The sequence below is a fragment of the Mobula birostris genome, chromosome 25, assembly GCF_030028105.1.
Source record: "Mobula birostris isolate sMobBir1 chromosome 25, sMobBir1.hap1, whole genome shotgun sequence".
Lineage (NCBI taxonomy): Eukaryota > Metazoa > Chordata > Chondrichthyes > Myliobatiformes > Myliobatidae > Mobula > Mobula birostris.
The window spans coordinates 48,237,039-48,257,511 of NC_092394.1; the positions used below are offsets into that span (position 1 = coordinate 48,237,039).

Sequence of the window (20,473 nt, forward strand, 5' to 3'; positions counted from 1 at the left end):
GTATGAACATATAAAATCATTGCAACACACCAATATCGTTGAATCACTGGGAGCCCTGGGCTTGTTTTCCTGCAACAAGACGGTGCCATCGAGGGGGGATGGGAGACAGCGATACTCAAAGGGGGTTCCTTATGTCCAGTCTATTCGGCAATTTAATTTTCGTTGCATTCATTGTAGAGATATGTCGGAAATGGAAGCAACGTTTTCAGTGCTTTTGTGGCTACCTCACAATATTTAGCCTTGACTTTGATCCAGAATGCCGGCAGAGATGTTATGTCAAACATACTTCTCAGCCCGTCGTCATTTGCAAGCTCGAGGAATTGATCTCCTTCCCGTGCGTTCAAGTTCAACAGTGTGCGTGACAGGGAATGAGGAAAGGTGCAGCTGACTCATATCGCCAAGTCATAACATTTCCTCATGGCCCGGTAGCACATACTTTGCGGCCCGGTGGTCGGGGACCGCTGGCCTATATAAAGTAGAAACACTTTTCTGCAGCACGGTCTAGTGCAGCGAAAATCTCACAGCAGCACTCTCGGCAGAAACACGGCACAAGCACTAACGGCAGAAACACTCTCTCCAGTAACCTTTAAGCTATGAAGCTGCCAAATCATACCAATAGACAATAGGTGCAGGAGTAGGACTTTCGGCCCTTTGAGCCAGCACCGCCATTCACTGTGATCATGGCTGATCATCCACTATCAGTATCCAGTTCCTGCCTTATCCCCATAACCTTTGATTCCACTATCTTTAAGAGCACTATCCATCTCTTTTTTGAAAGCATCCAGAGACTTGGTCTTCACAGCCTTCTGGGGCAGAGCATTCCATATATCCACCACTCGCTGGGTGAAAAAGTTTTTCCTCAACTCCGTTCTAAATGGTGTACCCCTAAATGGCCTATACCAAATAACACAAAAATACACAGCCTATATAAAGCAGAAATAATGTATGTACAATGTAGTTTCACTTACCGGAATCGGGAAGACTCCAATAAATTGCAGTTTCGTCACAGTTAAACACTTGCTTATACGAATAACCACCTTCTGCAATTATTTTCTTCAGTTCTGCTGGGAACTTTTCGGCAGCTTCAGTATCAGCCGAAGCACTCTCTCTGGTAAACGGTAAACTATGAAGCTGCCCTCGCCTCAGAAACCGATCAAACCGCCCATGACTACCTTTAAATTCCACTTCCACAACACTTTCATCACCATCATCCAGTGCTTTCTGTTTCAGCTTATTAAAAAGACTGACTGATTTCTCCTTTAAGAATAAGAAAACTTAACGGAACACCACGCTTTGTACACTCATCAATCCACTCAAGCAATAGACTTTCCATTTTATCCACTATTGGATGCTGACTAAGAGAGACCACTTTAATACAAGCAGAACCAACGGTAACATCGGCAGCTTTCTCTCTGCGTATAAATACTGCGAATGGTGGACACAGGCAAGTTCAATGCGCGGACAATGTCCTTACTTTGTTCACCACAATCGAAACACTTAATTATGTCTAGTTTTACGCTAAGTGCAACACCCTTACAAGCTCTTTTAGGCTTTTCTGATACCTTAGAACTCATCTTGCTAACGAATGCACAAAATAAATCGAGATAAAGCACGTGTTTAGACAATGCCAGCTAGAATGCCATTCCGGGGTAAGAGCTTGGTGGTTCGGGTGCACACTGCCTTTTTTCGTAACAGTGAAAACACCTTCTGTTAGCGAAAACAGGTAACTAATGTAGATCTTTCGTAACAGTGAGGTGTCGTAAAGTGAACGTTCGGAGAACAGGGACCACCTGTAATGGAATAGTAGTTGGTGAGAATGAGACATTCTATGTTATTGCTGGTAAAGAAAACAGATGGGGGAACCTTTAGTAGTTTTAGAGTAGAGACAAGGCTCTTTTGGGTTTGTTTCCTGGCTGCCTTTAAGGAGACAAATCTCATGTTGTATAATGTATATATACTTTAATAATAAATTAACTTTGAATATTCATCTTTACTACAGGGAGTCTTACTCATCTGCTGCTTATGCTGTATTTGACTTGGCCTGGGAGCATTTTGAAACCAAAGGACACAGAGTTTGAAGAAAAATAGAATTCCATCATTTCACGCTGAAACTACCTGCCTCGTCCCTGTGCCGAAGACATCGCGCCCCAGTGGCCTCAATGACTACAGACCAGTGGCATTGACCTCCCACGTCATGAAGACCCTGGAAAGACTTGTTCTGGTACTGCTCCGGCCTATGGTCAGGCCACACTTAGATCCCCTCCAGTTCGCCTACCAGCCCCGACTAGGAGTTGAGGATGCCATCATCTACCTGCTGAACTGTGTCTACACCCATCTGGACAAGCCAGCGAGCACTGTGAGGATCATGTTTTTTGACTTCTCCAGTGCGTTCAAAACCATCCGTCCTGCTCTGCTGGGAGAGAAGCTGACAGCGATGCAGGTGGATGCTTTCCTGGTATCATGGATTCTTGATTACCTGACTGGCAGACCACAGTACGTGTGCTTGCAACACTGTGTGTCCGACAGAGTGATCCGCAGCACTGGGGCTCCACAGGGGACTGTCTTGTCTCCCTTTCTCTTCACCATTTACACCTTGGACTCCATTCACCTTGCACAGAGTCTTGTAATCTTCAGAAGTTTTCTGATGACTCTGCCATAGCTGGATGCATCAGCAAGGGAGATGAGGCTGAGTACAGGGCTATGGTAGGAAACTTTGTCACATGCTGTGAGCAGAATTATCTGCAGCTTAATGTGAAAAAGACATTAACCCTAATGCGAGATGGTGGTAGACCTGAGGAGAGCTAAGGTACCGGTGACCCCTGTTTCCATCCAGGGGGTCAGTGTGGACATGGTGGAGGATTACAAATACCCGGGGATACGAATTGACAATAACTGGACTGGTCAAAGAACACTGAGGCTGCCTACAAGAAGGGTCAGAGCCGTCTCTATTTCCTGAGGAGACTGAGGTCCTTTAATATCTGCCGGACGATGCTGAGGATATTCTACGAGTCTGTAGTGGCCAGTGCGATCATGTTTGCTGTTGTGTGCTGGGGCAGCAGGCTGAGGGTAGCAGACACAAACAGAATCAACAAACTCATTCGTAAGGCCAGTGATGTTGTGGGGATGGATCTGGACTCTCTGATGGTGGTGTCTGAAAAGAGGATGCTGTCCAAGTTGCATGCCATCTTGGACAATGTCTCCCATCCACTACATAATGTACTGGTTGGGCACAGGAGTACATTCAGCCAGAGACTCATTCCATCGAGATGCAACACAAAGCATCATAGGAAGTCATTCCTGCCTGTGGCCATCAAACTTTGCAACTCCTCCCTTGGAGGGTCAGACACCCTAAGCCAGTAGGCTGGTCCTGGACTTACTTCCTGGCATAATTTACATATTACTATTTAATTATTTATGGTTTTATTACTATTTAATTATTTATGGTGCAACTGTAACGAAAACCAATTTCCCCCGGGATCAATAAAGTATGACTATGACTAACTTCAGAGGGCTTAAGTTCTCCAAAATATTTTCCAAGGATTCTAAAAGAAACTTCTAGGAACTGATGTATAAATAACTTCAATGAATCATCATCTATGTTAGTTCTTCAAGCTGAACTGTGAAACTGTGATTTTGCTCTGCTGTGCTAAGCCAATGAACAATTGTATGCATTCGACGGTGCTCACAGAATCTACATCACACTGCTTCAGTCCTAAAAATACTCCCCTGAGCAAGGCTTAAAATGTCTCAGGTAACTTCTTGTAAGGCATTTAGAGATATTGTAAAATACTGCATAAATATCATCAGCTTGCTGTTCTTCACTCCCTCTGTCTTCTGGAGGCGTTTCCTTATAATTCCCCAAACACCTTCTAAAATCTCATGATCCTTACCCAGCCAGATGTTCACTCCTCAACAGGGTCTCAGGTACACTTAACAGATTCTACTATTTGTTAGAAGAATTCCAGATTTCTCTCCTTTCACTGCAATGTCATTTACTTTCTATTTTATTTTTGAGATAAGGCTGATTTCAACCAATTTTTTTTTGCCTGTGCTAACTCGCCAAAGAAGGGAAAGCTGTGACAACTTGGGTAGCAGTTATGGATTACTGAGAATGGTTTGCTGAGCCATGTCTAAGAGTATGAGTCAATCAAAGATTGTGGACCTTCAAGCAAGCCAGAGCAGCAGAGTAGCATAACAAGCAGAGGAAGTACCTCACAGCACCATAGTTCAATCTGACCTCAGGCGTTATTGCACTCCTCCCTGTTACTCTGGTTTCCTCCCACATCCCAAAGGCATAAAGATTGCTAGGTTAATTGATCTCTATATTTTGCACTTAGTGGGTAAGTGAATTTTACTGTAAAATCTGGGGAAAGTTCATGAGAACATATAGTCAGTGTAGTACAGCAGAAAATCAGGCCCTTCCAGTCCATGCCAAACTCTCATTCCACCTAGTCCCATCAACGTGAACCTGAACCATCACCCTCAATAGCCCTCCATTCATATACTTGTCCAAACTCAAAGATTAACAATCTTTGACATTATTTGTCACATGTATATCAAAACACTGAAGCACACTGAAACGTACTACTTGCAGCAATGACCAACACAGTCCAAAGATGTGCTGGAGGCAGCCCACAAGTTTCGCTACACTTCCAGTGCCAACATAGCATGTCCATGACTTGCTAACCCTAACCCATACATCTTTTGAAATGTGGGATGAAACTCATGTGGTTACGGGGAGAACGTACAAACTCTTTATGGGGGGGCAGGAATTTAACCTCAATCAGTGATCACTGGCACTGTAAAGCATTACACTACCATGCCATCCCTTCTCTTAAATATTGCCATTGAACCTGCATCCACCAATTCAACTGGCAGATCGTTCCATACACTCCATCCTCTGAGTGAAGCAGCTAACCCTCAGGCACTCCTTAAATATTTCATCTTTCACCCTTAACCTATGACCTCTAGTTCTAGTCGCACTCAACCTCCATGGAATAAGCCTGCTTGCATTTGCCCTATCTATATCCTCATAATTTTGTATACCTCTATTTATACTTCAAAGGAAAAAAGTCCTAACCTAGTCAAACTTCCTTTAAACTCAGGTCCTCAAATCCTGACATCCTTGTAAATTTTCCCTGTATTTGTTCAACCTTATTAATACCTTTCTTCTAGATAGGTGACCAGGTGAACATAGTGGAGAATAAAAATGAGTTTAATAGAAGGATAGTTTAAATGGGTGGTTGATGGTCAAACTGCCCAGTTCCTTGTTGTATTACTTTGGATAAAGGTAACAGATCCTACAATTGAAGGAAATTGATAAACCAGCTAGCAAAGCAGTGTTTTCAATAAAAAGTATTTTTCTCTACATTAGTAATAATTAAATCAAACTAGATTGTTTTTTAAAGTTATAAGGGTTAGTAAATATTATAAGAGATTGCCGTTTCTATTCGGGGAGGACAAAGAGGCAGAAATACAATACATAGTGTTGCAATACAAATGCAATACAAAGTTTACCAGTATTAGCGCAAGGATTGTGTTAAAAAAATAAAGTATAGAAGCTCCAAAATGCACTACAGCTGGTGATTGTAGGAGAGAGCAGACCAACATTTGCATTAATCTTGGAACAGAACAGACATGTAGTACTGGAGTGGCTGCAGACAATGACAATAAAATGGATGTGGCCTTTCAATAAGAGGTTGACAAAATACATTTCAAAGACAAAGCAAGAACTAAACATACTGAATGGAGTTATCCTTCAAGGGTAAGACACAACTCAAGTGAAGTCTTTTAAATTTTGAAACTATCTCAACTTCAGAGTCTCAAGTACAACCAAGTCCCATAATAAACTGGAACTCCTGATGCCAAACTATAACTGTAATATTATCTGTGATCTTGGGGATAAAAAGATTTGGGTTCAGATCCTGCATCAGGACCCCATTGGGTTCCTTCAGCAGTTTAGTTTTTGGTCTAAATGTCACACATGCTCAAGTGAGACTGCGCATGGACCAAAAGGAAAAGTGAATGTTCATTTGTGTAATTATCATGCTGTACTTACCCACCCCTTCCTGCTTCATGTCCGTTCCTTGAACCTGCCTTGTTCTTCGGTCTAATGCAACTGTTCTACCTACTACTCTGTGACACCAACTTCCTTCAGACTAGATAAATCCTAATGAGAACACAGAGGATTTTTCAAGGCTCATTTTGTTGGAGAGGTTGCAATCTACCTACTCAATTGTCCTAATACATGTAACTACTAATGTCAATCTGTTGGTTTACTATTATGAGCTTTGATTTTCAGGATATGGTAAAAACTGAAAGCTGAATGGATACGGATATTCCTCATTTTGTTCCGTAGATCGCCTTGCCTACTTCTGGCCTTAGCTCAGCAACCTTCATGCCTACTACCAGTTCATTATTTAATACTGACACATGTAGAGTAAGAGGCCCACTGTAACTACCTCTGGATTTACATACAATTCAGCATAGTGCAAATTTATTCTCTCATGTGGTATCTCTGATCTAAGTACTTATATGGTCTAGAATGCAGACTCTTTAAGGAGCATTATTTCCTAGTACCAGAAACTACTCCTGCTAGGACCCATGTTCGTACTCCACTGCATCCAGAAAGAGGTTAACTACACCCTCTAACATGCCTCTTATCAGCAAAATGGAGGTCATTATATCTTCAGCAGCTTTTCTGTTTGTTCAATTACTCACAGGAAGTGGCCATTGCTGGTCACATCAGATTTATTGTCCACATCTAAATGCCACTGTGGTCAAAATGATTGTTGTGATGTGTCTAGTGTGGCAGTGTAGTGGGTAGCACTTGCCACTCTCGCTTTCAGCTTCCACTGCTGGCTAGCAGTCTCGCGAAAAGGAGAGCTGAATGTGTAAGTCTCTCCCTGCCAGTACCTAGCCTCTCCAACAGCAAGCCTCATGCAGTGCCTCCTCGCTGGAAAGGAGAGCTGAATGTGTCAGTCTCTCCCTGCCAGTACCTAGCCTCTCCAACAGCAAGCCTCATGCAGTGCTTCCTCGCTGGCACTGAACTTCTGAGCTCCCTCCGGACTCAGGGTGAACTACAGAGGATGGGAGGGAGGTCTGGCCCCTGCACACATAGGATGCAGGCCCACTGGTGTGTGGACACAATCCCCAGCTATGGGTAAATAACCCCACTGCCTTGCGGGCAGCCTCGGGACAGACCAAGGCTGCGGTAGTAAACCCAGACAGCAAATCAGGATTGGAGTCCCCAAGGCGGCTGGGCGTCATTGAACATCGTTCTGGCAGCTCCGGCAGCTCCTGCAGCTAAGCTGGACCCAAAGGTATTGCTTCATAAGCTTTTCTTTGGAGCACACCGGTGAGGCCGAGAGGGGGATCTTGACGACTGGGCATCTCAGGATCTCCATACCTTCTGCCCAGGCTTGAGATGATGATCATCAACCATTGTCCCTCGAGACAGACGGATGCCAACCAACCAACCGCTTAAATGCCCCTGAACAGAGGAGGTAGTTAAAGTGTCAACATTGGTAGTTTTAGAGTCACAAATTGGGCAAATCAGGTGAAGACAGCAGATTTCCTTCCACAAAGGACTTTAGGGAACCAGGTTGGTTTTTACCACAAGCCACTTTCTTGATTATCATTATTGAAACAAACTACCTTTACCCAATTTAGATTTACTTAATAATTTGAATCTAAACTCCTCACCTACCATGCTGGGAACTGAGCTCATGCCTCCAGTTCAGTAGTCCAGAACTCTGATTGCTAGTCCAGTCATATAACAGCTAGACTACTCCAGTCCTACATCTTTAGGGAGAAATCAGAATTCAACACAAAGCAGGAAGTAGTCCCATTTACAGGTTTCTGAAGGGAGAGGAGGTTAAAAAAAAATTTCCTCCCTATGTTAAAGATACTTAGCGATACAGTAGCCTCATGATCGAGCTACTGAACTAGCAACTAGAGCTCTGGGCTGGTGAACCAGAAACAAGAATTCAAACTGTATCTGAAAGTTGTGTAATTTAAATTTAAGTAATTGAACAAACAAATCTGGCATAAAAGCCTATGGTTTGTAATGGTGACCATGAAACTACATCAGGAAAGTTATTAAAGAAATCACCATCTTCCTTCCATGACCTCTGGCCCACCAACCATGGTTGAATCCTAACCTTCAAAATTCAAACAGACTTTTAGATCACACAAATACTAACCTTTCCATCCATAGCATACAAAATCTAACTGTAAAAACTCAGTAACTCCAATAGACCAAACATATTGCAATCAATGCAGAACTGCTTACACAAATAGAGTAAAACCTGTAAGCTAATGTTTTAAATGAAAACACACAGAAATGATAACAGAGCCAATATTTTTGGTCTCACGACTTAAACATGAACTGATCCTTTGATAGCTCTTACCAGTGCAAGCATATCACAGCAAGGGATGAAGCAGTAACAAAGGAATTAAAATAAGGAAATAAAAAGTGAAACAAATAAGTGCAAAATGTTTCTGTAACTCTTATTTATAATGCTTCTTTTTGCACTTGCACAGAAGTACCTTGGGACAATTGAATTATCTGCAAGCCAACATAAATGTAAACTTTATTAACATATTGGTATCAATAAAATATTCTATTATACTATTAATAGAATATCAGGCCAATCTCAACTTACTGCCAGATGCTCCTATCAACATCAACAGCTTTCTCTGCAGAGTAAATCACCTCTCTAGTGTTGAGCAGAATATAATGTTGCATCCACTTATCATTCAGCTTCAAAGCCAGTCTTGTACTGGTATTTTAGACATCCTGCAACTTTAAACGCATACTCTCATGTTATTGATGAGACTCCTGAAGGTGACATCCCTTGCTGAACACTATTTTCCAAGCATATTGCCCAGGTGACCATTCCAACATTCTGAGCTGTTCAAATGTTAATCCAATTGTTAATATAAAAATTATTTCCCTTCTACCCATCCAAAATGGCCAAACAATCCAACTAATCCATTCATACTTCTTCTGGGATCAATTAGTGTCACAGATTTGGAATTCAATCTGGGGTTTCACTGTGTTTTTAACCATGAAGACATTTTGGCAGAATACAGTGGGTGTGGGGCTGATTAGTTCAAGCCAAAGCAGAAGTACTTAATATCTTTAGAATCTCTTTAATTATGAAATAATCTTATAGTAAGTCAGCTCTACCAAAACAACCCAGGAAACAAAGAGCAATTCTTACCTTCAGATCATCAATATCAACTCTGTTCAGCAATAGTTCATGCCCCTTTTACTGCTCAGTCACCACACCTCCACATGGGCTTCAACAATTGAAGACCCTCAGCAGCCACTGTAACAGGCAATCCACCCAGGAAACTGCACCATTATCACATATGCACCCGACAGGGCATCAGGCACTTAAACTTCCTTCAGTCCTGAGGGTGACCTGGATAATTCCTGCACCCACCCATCGCCCTGTCCTGTCTGCAGCCAGGGATGGGGCAAAGAGACCTCCCACAACCCAGAAATGGTGGCGGCAACACCATTCGGACATGCAGGCTGTTTAATTCAACCCACGAGCCGCTGCTCGCTGAGAAGGCGGAGCGGGGGTGAAGCTGGCACGGTGGCCCAGGGCGGAGGCCGCGCCGACTGTGCCGATATCGCTGAGAGTCAGAAAGAAGATCCACGCAGGAGACAACGGGGAACCGGCCAGAGGCTGGGCGGAGCCCGGCAGGAAAGAGCGTGGCGTCCGGGCCCGAAACCCCGGCTCCGAGCCGCAGAGGACGACGAGGTTCGGGGGAAAACATGACACCAACCTGCAGGAGCGAGATCCGATCGGGGCACAGGACGGCGCCGAAGCCGGCGAGAAGCTGCGTGTGTACCGGGCAAAGCGGTCCCCCGGGAGGCAGAGCCGGAAGTGGGTGACGGCAGAGTGGGAGGGACCGGCGCTGGAGCACAGTTGCCAGCCTCCCGTCTCCAGGCAGCTCCACCGCCTGAACCGACCTCACCTCCAGAAGCTGTCCTGTGCCTCCAGCCTACCTGACTGCATCACCGGCAACATTCCTATACCTCAAGTAGCCGGCCCTTCCAACAAATCCAAGTGGTTTGCGTGTGTCACTGTCCCTCTGGTCAGTCAGTCCCCTTGTGCTTCCAACACCAACTTTTTTCTTGTAGCAGCTTTCCTACACCCCCAGCAGCCCACTCTTACCTGCCCCCCCACCACACACACCCCTCCAGAATCACGTCTTGCACCGTCAGTAAATTCCAGCACCCTTCTTAGAGCTCTGGTAGCAACCCTTCAGCACCAGCATAATTTGCCTTCCTGCACATCCATCAGAACCCCCCCCCCCCACAACTGACTGCATCAGAATTCACAATTATTTCATTGTCTTACTGTTGTTAACACTGCCATCTTTTTAGTTCTTTGAATTCACTTGAGACAATGGGAAAGATTGAACAAGTTGGGTCCTTATTCTTTGGAGCGTAGAAGGTTGAGGGGGAACTCGATAGAGGTATTTAAAATTATGAGGGGGATAGATAGAGTTGACGTGGCTAGGCTTTTTCCGTTGAGAGTGGGGGAGATTCAAACAAGAGGACATGAGTTAAGAGTTAAAGGGCAAAAGTTTAGGGGTAACATGAGGGGGAACTTCTTTACTCAGAGAGTGGTAGCTGTGTGGAACGAGCTTCCAGCAGAAGGGGTTGAGGCAGGTTCAATGTTGTCATTTAAAGTTAAATTGGATAGCTATATGGACAGGAAAGGAATGGAGGGTTATGGGCTGAGTGCAGGGCGGTGGGACTAGGTGAGAGTAAGAGTTTGGCACGGACTAGAAGGGCTGAGATGGCCTGTTTCCGTGTTGTAATTGTTATATGGTTAATGGGGTGTTTAGACAAAAAAAATCAACAAAAGTGACTTCCTTTCAAAAGACTCAAAGTAGTGAAGGAATACATAAAATCAAATAAGGACTGTCTTACTTGCCTCATGAATACATCTAAGATATTCAAGTCTTCAGTTGAGAGGAGGAATCTCTTCTCAAAGGTTTGTGTAAATGGAATTTTCTTCTCCAAAGTAATTTGGAAGCCAAGTTACTGATTATATTGAGGGGCATGAAGGAAAGATGCTTAATCCAGAAGAGAGTGGAGGGTTCTGGGGAAGTACCAGGAAAGTGTAGCTGAGACCAGATTTAGATCAGACATGGTCTCATTGACAAGCAGAACGGGCTGAAAAGCCATCTGATCTATCCTGCTCCTGTTTCTTATGTTCTTAAGCTATGCCACAAAACAGAAGAACATGGCGTATTGAGCAAAGAAGACTGCGAGATTGGAGGGGAGGGAAGTGGTAAGTTGCAATCATGTTCATCTTTGTGGTCTGCCCTGATATAGGCTCCAAATTCCAATGGTAGGCCATTGATGGTGGCTGCAAGATCTCTGGAGGAGTCAATCAAGGTGTCCACCAGGTGGGCCTTTCTGAAGAAGCAGTTACCATCCTGAACTGTAAACAGTATAGGAGTGCTACCTCACAAATAAATTATGATACTGATGATTCTAGCTCACCACACTTTAAGTAAATTTGATGATCATGCTTATTTTCAAATTGGATTTCATGTGTTGCAGGCTTCTGTTTAGAGAACTACAAGCCACGATGGTGTGCATAACGGTGAGGAGTTATCACTGGACTATCAAGTTTAGTTATTATCACTATTTAACAGTAGGGAGATTGGTTGCATTGGGAGCCTCAACATGTATTGCTGAGCTCAAAAACCAGTCAACTGTCATATTGAACAAATAACTTTATTCTTTAAACCTACCGACATCCTAGAAGTTGAAAGAGAAGGTGATGTCAGAGTATTCAAGTATTAGAAAGCAATCCTCTTGATGGAGGTTGGGCCATAAACATATAGCATACTAACAAATATCACACAAGGTGAGAAGTCTTGTTTTAAAAGAAGTGTGAAAACTAGATTACTGTGATACAGATCTATTAGAAATGCCTCAAAGCTACAAAGGAACCCAAGGAGAATAAGAAAATACAGTGTATTGTTCAGCTAAAGAATTAAACCTCGTATTGAAATCTTGTTTATATTTAATTGTGCCTTACAGGGCACGTTTTAGTGTGGACTCACAATGGGAAAAAAAAACAGTCAAAGCTGCTGTTCATTGCAAAATCTTACGTTCAAACTTGCAACTTAAAGTAGGAGATATAAGAGACTACTCATGCTGGAAGCTGGAGCCATGCAAAATAAACTGCTGAACGAACTCAGCAGGTCAAGCAGCATCTGCGCCGGAAATGGAAAGATGGACGGGAGATAGCTAGTACAGAGAAGCAAAGGTAAGGGATGGAACAAGGGCGAGGAATTTATAAGTGGGTCTGGGTGATGACGGGGAGATGAACAGATGGAGGAGGAAAGAGTGGTAACGGGCAGCAGCTGGGATGTGCCTCCGAGTAGAATCCATTCCGTGATCCAGTTCCATAGAAATTCGGATGACGATCCCGTTTCAATAGAATCCGTTCCATATCCAGGTTCCATTAGATACCGGTTCATGTTGCGATCCACTGAGCCGGGATTTACAAACTGCCGGCCCTGGCGCGCATGCGCGTTCGGGCTGAGGACTGGCAGCCATGGCGGAGCATGGAGCCCATTTGACAGCTGGACTGTCGGCAAGCTCTGGCCGACTATCCATCTTCGAAGTAGTGGCTCAAGATACGTTGATGTCGGCCGTTAGACCGGCGGTACATCACTTGTGCAAGGTGAGATACCAGGGCGTCAGGCTGCTGACCCCGTGCCCCGGCCGGAACAGAAACCGGATCCTAGACAAAGCAGTCCGCAGTTACAGGGACGGGGGTGGGGAATGGCGGAGAACAGAGGTTGGGACAGGTGGACGGTGGGAATGGGGGAAAGCAGAGGTTAGGATAGGTGGAGGGAGAGAGGGAATGAGACAGTAAATTGGGATGTGGGGATGCGGTGTGGGTTGTGGGAGCTGATGGGCAGACAGAGTGGATGGAAGCTCGGGGAAAGATGCAGATTGATAAGAGCAAAGGGGTTATGAGAGGAAAAGAGGTGGATGGAGGATAGTAAGGGAGAGGGGAAGATGAAAGGAGTGTAGGAAAAGGCAGGAGGCAGGCAGAGAGACTGCTTGACGGGGAGAGGAATGGTCTGGAGGTCAGGTCAATGAAAAGTAGGTGAAGCAAAGAATGCTGTAGGACTGAGTGGGAGGTCTGTGTGAAGGTGATTGTGAGACAGAGTGGGGGATGTCTATCTGAGGGTAGAGGAGAGGGTTAGGAGAAGTGTGGGTTGGATGGCAGAATATTGAGGTTGGGGTAATGCAAGAACGAGGACCCTATTTGAATAAATAGAAAGCATAGCACATCTATATTTAAATTCTTTTAATTACTTCATTTATGTTAGTTTCTCTACATTTTTGAAACAAAGTACGTTCTGATTGTCCTCAGCAAAAGGAATGGATATTTAGCAGTCAGCTGAAAAATTACTTTGCAGTAGCTTGGAATTTGTAGCCCAGAACCCAAACGTCTATTTATAAGTGAATTCGAACTCCGAACAATTGAAAGATATTAGGATTGGGTGGAATTTGGGATTCCCACCTGAACTTTTGGATAGAAGACTAGGCTTGGGGGGGTTATATAGTCCCATTTTTAATCCAGTGTTACTGGTTGTGATGCACTCAAAAACAGCATTTTATTACAGAGATCACAAGATGCTAACTTGCAAGGTAGGAATTGCTCTTGGTTACCAATAAATCACTCCACAACAAAAGAAATGGGTCATGGATAACTAAAATGGTCAAATAACATTTGAGCCAAAAATGAGTGTTTGTGGGGTGGGGGGGTAGGCTCTTGTATGATAGTGTAGCAGTTAGCATGCACTATTATAGCTCAGGGCATTAGAGTTCAGAGTTCAATTCCAGCATCCTCTGTAAGGAGTCTCTTACATGTCCTTCCTGTGCAATGTGTGGGTTTTCTCCGGATCTTCTGGTTTCCTCCAAGGTCGAAAGATCTACTGGGTAGGTTAGTTGGTCATTGTAAATTGTCCTGTGATTAGGTTAGAGTTAAATTGGAGTTGTCAGGGTTTGCTGGGCCGTACGGCTCAAAGGGCTGGGAGGGCCTATTCTGTGCTGTATCTCTAAATAGAATAAAAGAACAGTTTTAAAGTTGGTTTATTGTTGTCACATGTACTGAGGTATATTAAAAAACCTAGTTTTTCAGTAGAGAGGAATTTGATCTTGTTGCCTGATTCCTGTCAACAAAAGATGAGGATAAGTGCCTCTCTAGGCCTGATCTGTTTCTGATAGTAAATTTTGTGGTTGGAGTTGGGAGACAGGATATGCCATTCATCCTTATGGCATTGAATGCATGACATTGAGTATTAAAAATGTTATAAATTAGCAGGTCAAGTGTCATCTGTTGAGAGGGGAATGGAATCACAGTTTTGGGCTGTTGACCAGTCATCAGAATAAGAAAAGTTTAAAAATCTATTTTCAAGGTGCAGAGAAGAGGAAGGAAGTGGAAACCAAGAGATACCGAGTGGAGTGATGCGCAGTGGTGTCACCTGAGAGAGTGTGGTGACAGCTTCCTAATAATTCTGACTTCTGTCTCTAGTTTCTGACCCTGTTCTAACAATGCCCAGTGTAAGCACAAGCAACAGAATTCATAAGCTCTGATGAAAGCTCATAAATCAGTTGTGCTAATTCTGTTTTCTTCTCTACAAATGTTGCCTGACCAAATGCTTCAGTAGTTCCAGCATCCGTAGTGCTTTGTTTCTCAAGAGTTTTACCATTGTTTCTCTCTTCCCCTGTTTTCAATTATCTCTTTTCATTTACAACTCCTCCTGACAAATTAGTCATGATTAACAAGCCTTCAAATCCGTCTTATCTAACAGGATCATTTGTGTCATTCATCCCTTCTTCATTTCCATAATCCTGCAGCTATTCTCATTATTCTAGTCAAGCTTCTCCCTTCGCTGAAAAATAAAACATTTGATTTCCACTTTTCCTCAGTTTTGATGAGAGTTGTGGACTGAATCATTAATCTCTTTTCACAAATGCTCTTTAATCTGTTTTGTATTTCAATCATTTTTGTTTTTATCTAATGTTTACTATATCTGCTTTTTTGGTCACAGATATCAAGCAGCAATAGACAAAATGGAGGGAGATGTATACATGAGGAGAGGAATCAGGTGTTATTTCTTCAGAAAATTGAAATTGAGAGGGGTGAACATTTTCTCCAGATATTAATCTTATTGTGGAAGGGTATTGAAGTTAATTGTTGACTGGAATTCCATAGCTAACTCTACATTCTGGAGGGGAGAGACTGAGAGCTGTATAAACATGGATGTGAAAGGACAGATCTTTAAGGTGGAGATTAGAATGTTGGGCTTATAGTGGATCTATAGGAGCTAAAATTACTTTATGAATAATATTGTTGAGATATGTTAAGAGTTGGCTGATAGATAAGGTAGAGAAAAACTTCCATCAGTATAATCTATTAATAAAATATTAAAGTGCAGAACATGGCTATTCATACCCTGTTCTGTATTTCCAACTGATGCTTTTCCCAATGCACTGTCCCTTTCAGTGAGCTTTTAAGTTTTCTGAAAGTTTTCTCCTGTGCAATAGCAATTCCATGTGAATGTACTATAAATATCCAGGAAAAGAAAGGACCTATTTCTGACTTTACCTAAAAACCCTCAGCTTTAATACAGCTGATCTCATGGTCATGTAATGTTCTTTCAGGTACTTGTGGAATCCAACCCGGCTCGTTATGGTTTTCTTTGGCGTTGGTTTGATGAAATCTACACTCTGTTGGACTTTTTGCTTCAGCGTCACTATTTGTCTCGAACTAGTGCTTCCTTCTCCGAAAACTTTTATGGTCTGAAAAGAATTTCAATTGGCCGAGGAATGTGCAGACTAGCAAGCCATGGACTCCCACGGGCCCAGCATTGGCGGTCTCTGTTAATGATAGTTGCTGTTCCATATATAAAAGTCAAATTAGACAGACTGTTTGCCAGGCTGAGAGAGGAAGACGATTATGCTATTCATCTCCCAGAATCACCTCGGAAGCGCTTATACAAGGCTTTCCTTGCAGCATATCCCTTTGTGAACTTGGGATGGGAGGGATGGTTCTTCATCTATCGACTCTTGTACATCTTTGGAAAAACACACTTCCACTCACCACTTCTGCGAGTGGCTGGTGTCCGCTTGGGAAACCTGACCCATGCGGATTTGCAGAGTTTTGACCAAAGGTCCTCTTCTGTGAGCAGATCTCCCGTCAGTACAAGGTAAGGGAAAGGTTTTGAAGAACTAGAGTCAGAGAGTTTGAGTAGAAAAGCAAACAAATGCTGAAGCTGAAAATCAGAAATAAATGCAGAGAATTCTAGAAATACTCAACAGATCAGACTGCATTTGTAGAGAAAGAACCATTGGCACATTGGATTGATGGGTTCTGATAAATGGTTATTGACCTGAAATATTAGTACTTTATTGCTTCACAAATGCTGCCTGATCTGCTTAATGCTTCCAGCATTTTATATTTTATATCAGCAATGTAAGTTATAAAGGAGGTTACTGATGTGGGGAACCTTTTGGTTTTTGGAAATCTCTTTTGAGGTGTTTTTTAAATTTTCAACAAAGTGAAGGACTTAACAAAATACATAGGTCTCTCCGAATTTTTTACTTCAAAGAATTCAAAAGTCATAGAATGTGATTAAAAACAAACATCTAGAAGTTAAGAGTAAAAGCCTAGTGTTGAATAATGCCAATTAAAAGCACTAATTTGATCCACACGTGTGATTATATTTAATAATAGTATCTTATTTACAGAGCACTTTTCATACAGAAGAATGTAGTTCAAAGTGCTTTACAACGGGAAAAAGTGCAGACATTAAAAAAATAAAAAAACAAAAAGATGTTAGTTAAAAACAAAGTTAAATAAATAGGTTTTGAGCTGTCATTTAAAAGTATCCACTGAATTTAAATCCTTTGCAGTGTTGAATTCCACAGTTTAGGAGTGTAGTTTAAAAAAAGCTGGCCTGCCAATTATCTTTTGAGGAAGATTGTTTCAGCTTAAGAGACAAAAGAAGTCCTGAGAGCTTGAGCAGGATTATAAAATGAAAATGATTCTGTGATGTATCTGGTTCCAAATCATTAAGAGCTTTAAAACAATAAGAACTTTAAAATCAATTCTACTATTGATTTGTGTTAATCTATAGGGGTGATCATGTGTTCAGTCCCTTCAGGGCATTATGGATTGGGAAAACAGAACCTCTGAATTTTGTGCATGTATTCTGACCCCTTTGCTCTTTCTTTCTCTTGCAGTGTGCTTGGAAAGCTGTCTGCCTTCTTTGGTAATGCCCTGAGTGGTGCTGCTGTCTCTCTTTCAACTGGTGTATCAGTGGGCGTCTTCTTCTTGCAGTTTCTTGAATGGTGGTATTCATCTGAAAATCAGGACACAATTAAATCCCTTTCCTCCCTCCCAACTCCTCCCCCACCAGTGCACTTTGATAGGTTGATAAATGATGCTTTGCCCAAGCTGAAGACTATATGTCCTATATGCAACAAAGCCCGGATTAATGATACGGCTTTGGCAACCTCTGGGTATGTCTACTGTTATCGATGTATTTACAACTATGTAAAACGCCAGCAGCGATGTCCTGTAACAGGCTATCCTTCTGAACTGCAGCATCTTGTAAAGCTCTACTCTCCAGAAGCATGAAGACAACAGATCCATCGATTAAACCATTGGCTCATTGGAAGTGTACTCTTTAAGTGCACTCTAGTGGCTATCTGAATTGTTGGCAATAAACTGCTGGAGGAGTTGAGCAGGTCCAGCTGCATCTGAAGGAGGAAGAGAACTGTCAATGTTGCAGGTCACAATTCTGCATCAGGACTGGTGCATTATTGTTTGATTTGGTGAACTGTATTGTGCAAGTTTCTGCTGAAGTCCCTGAGGCCAGTATCAGTTGTGCCACTGTAATTGTTAATTGCTTTGCTTTTCCCAGCTTGTTCTGTTCTCCTTAAAGTTGTTGACTTCTGTTACTTTCCACCCAGGTGAGCATTCACTTATGAGGATGGAGAGCATATTGATCCCCAATGTCAAATGCACTAATGCCCACCCAATGCAACTTTTTTTTAGCACGTTACAGATGATCATAGAGTCCTACAGCATGGAAACATATCCTTCCGTCCAGTGCCTCTGTGCCAACCATCAGGTGCTCATTTTATTGTCCCTCTCCCTACATACCCATCAATCCCTGTAAGTTCTACCACTCACCTACACACAGGGGCAATTTACTGTGGCAGAGCATTAGGAAGAAGCCTACATCTGGTGCAAGGTCATACAGCCAACGCTAGAGATCAGGATCGTGCCTGTTTCAGTAGAGCTGCAGGGCTACAGCTCTACTAACTTATGATCATTAGACCTGGCTGCAAATACCGCTTGCAGAAGCCCCTTTACCATCCCAGGTTGGGTTAGCTAAAGCAGCCCGGACCAGAAATCAGACTCCCGAGCTCTGCTCTGCTTTCGCAAGAACATGGAGAAGCAGTGGTGATGGGATGTGGTGGCTGGTAGAAGATGAGGTTAATTAACTTCATCTTGAAACCAGTTAAAGGATATTCTGCACACTGACAGGAGAAAATGAGAACTACTTGTCATACTTCTTCAAATTCATATTAATTGAGTTTTTGAATAACATTACTGAATTTTTAATACATGATTTAGAAGTTAATCAGAAGATCAAGGGAATGTATCAGTTGAGCAAAAAGTCACATTTTTACATGGCAGGAAATGCTCCTAAAAGGTAAGATTTTGCTTCGCCTGGATTGAAACAAGCTTTACTTATCTACTCTATATGAGTACAGTACTACCTCATATTTTGAAGTGTTGCCTTCCCAGACATCATGTTGTTAAATTAAGTTTAATTTTGGAAATAATTATGCAATAATATGTTAGGATAATTGCAAATGTCTGCTATCAGGTTGTATACTCATTAGATTTTGTTAAAATTTGGTGGTTTAGTAATATTTTGCAAAGTTATACATGATTAAAAAGTATATTATAAAATAAGCTGATAAAATATGATTGATAAATAAACCAGTAATGTAAAAACAGAATTAAACTACTCGTGACTGCTGTCAGGGCAAGTGCTAAGTTGCCCATGTCTTCTGTTACACTATCGCACTCTTTCTCCTCCAATCTGTCATCAGTTGAAATCAAGATGTAGGAGCTGCTTACAGGGAGAATCAGAATTGCTGGTTTGACCTGGCAACACCTGCCCTCGTGAAATTGGTGATTTCTTGAAGAAAGTAACAGTGGCTGTTCGTCTTGCCATCATCTTCCTCTCCTGAAGCATCTGCTGAAAGCAAGTGAGACTTCATAGAGCAGTTTATTTGATGGCACTGCTGTGATACCAATCCAGATCACTTCTCTGAGAAAGTGGCTATTATATCCATGATTTTGGTTAAATTAGACAGAAACTTGGTCATATAATGGTTCTCTCAGATGATGATGTATCTGTTGTAGTGCTTTCTGCTTCTTCATCTCCAAATCATTGAGCTAACTTCTGAAACTGCAAACGATAAGCTCCTGCATATTATGCATATCAAGTTGACCATCTGGTCAATATTCATCGTGGAATTTCTTCCTCAAAACCAACAAGTGTGTTAATATTTCTAGTCATGATGGTTGTCCATCATATCCAACAATGATAGGAGACCTGTGCGTGAGTTTTTTTAAAGCGGAAAGGTGGCTGCAGTGGGACATTTCCACTCTTTCGACCTCGGAAGTCCAGGTCCAGTGGTACAAGTAGTTGTCACATACTGGGGTCTTCCTTAGTTGCAATGGATGACCATGACTGCTTCTGTGCCTTGTCATGCTCTTCATTCTCCATGAACCATTGCAGAACTGCCTCCCTGGTTGTTGGATCTCACTGTTGATCTAATTTGCCCAGTCCGCTGGAGCTGCCTTCACATGCCAGGACAGACATGTTCCTGTCTCACTGGCTACTCTCACTTGGTTTAGCCTGCCTGTCAAAGTGGTAGACCAGGCTGTGGCCACTGTTGAATGCAAACAGCAACTTGGAGCCACAGGTGGGAGCTGTGTCACACACTAAATGTTGGAGGAACTCAGCAGGTCAGGCAGCATCTATGGAAAAAAGTACAATTGATGTTTCAGGCTGAAACCCTTCAATGGACATTTTTTTCCATAGATGCTGACTAGCCTGCTGAGTTCCTCCAGCATTTTGTGTGTGTTGCTGGGATTTCCAGCATCTGCAGATTTTCTCTTGTTTGTGGTGAGAGCTGTGTGTCTACTGGGGACCAAAGGTGAGTGAGCTGCCCCAGAATGGACATAACAAGCTCTTTCACCAGAGGTGCTACCCCTGTCTAGACGCACCATACATGGCAGTTCTGTTTATATTTACTGAATAAATAACTCATGTTGCTGACAGTATTTCTGCCAGGACTCACTCATATTAATGATGT

At 42.6% G+C, this 20,473-nt stretch overlaps 2 protein-coding genes across 3 annotated transcripts in view; one reads left to right on the top strand and one right to left on the bottom strand.

The window, feature by feature from the left end:
- ap2b1 (adaptor related protein complex 2 subunit beta 1) overlaps window positions 1-9,901 on the bottom strand; it is a 265,422-nt gene extending 255,521 nt beyond the window's left edge. For both annotated transcript variants that reach the window (XM_072243607.1, XM_072243606.1), the window contains exon 1: window positions 9,802-9,901. The gene's annotated coding sequence lies outside the window, so the exon portion shown is untranslated. The remainder of the gene's footprint in view (window positions 1-9,801) is intronic.
- Window positions 9,902-12,578: 2,677 nt separating this feature from the next.
- Window positions 12,579-20,033, top strand: pex12 (peroxisomal biogenesis factor 12). The gene is made up of 3 exons (XM_072242837.1): window positions 12,579-12,731; window positions 15,731-16,275; window positions 17,312-20,033. Exons 1-3 carry the CDS (start codon window positions 12,603-12,605, stop codon window positions 17,706-17,708), a joined length of 1,071 nt encoding a protein of 356 aa, XP_072098938.1. The 5' UTR covers window positions 12,579-12,602; the 3' UTR covers window positions 17,709-20,033.
- Window positions 20,034-20,473: the final 440 nt, after the last annotated feature.

Excerpts from the sequence above, each read along its gene's own strand:
- pex12 (XM_072242837.1), top strand. The coding sequence starts at position 12,603 with ATGGCGGAGCATGGAGCCCATTTGACAGCTGGACTGTCGGCAAGCTCT. Across the intron at positions 12,732-15,730 it reads CGGTACATCACTTGTGCAAG|GTACTTGTGGAATCCAACCC; the intron begins GTGAGATACCAG and ends ATGTTCTTTCAG. Across the intron at positions 16,276-17,311 it reads AGATCTCCCGTCAGTACAAG|TGTGCTTGGAAAGCTGTCTG; the intron begins GTAAGGGAAAGG and ends TTTCTCTTGCAG.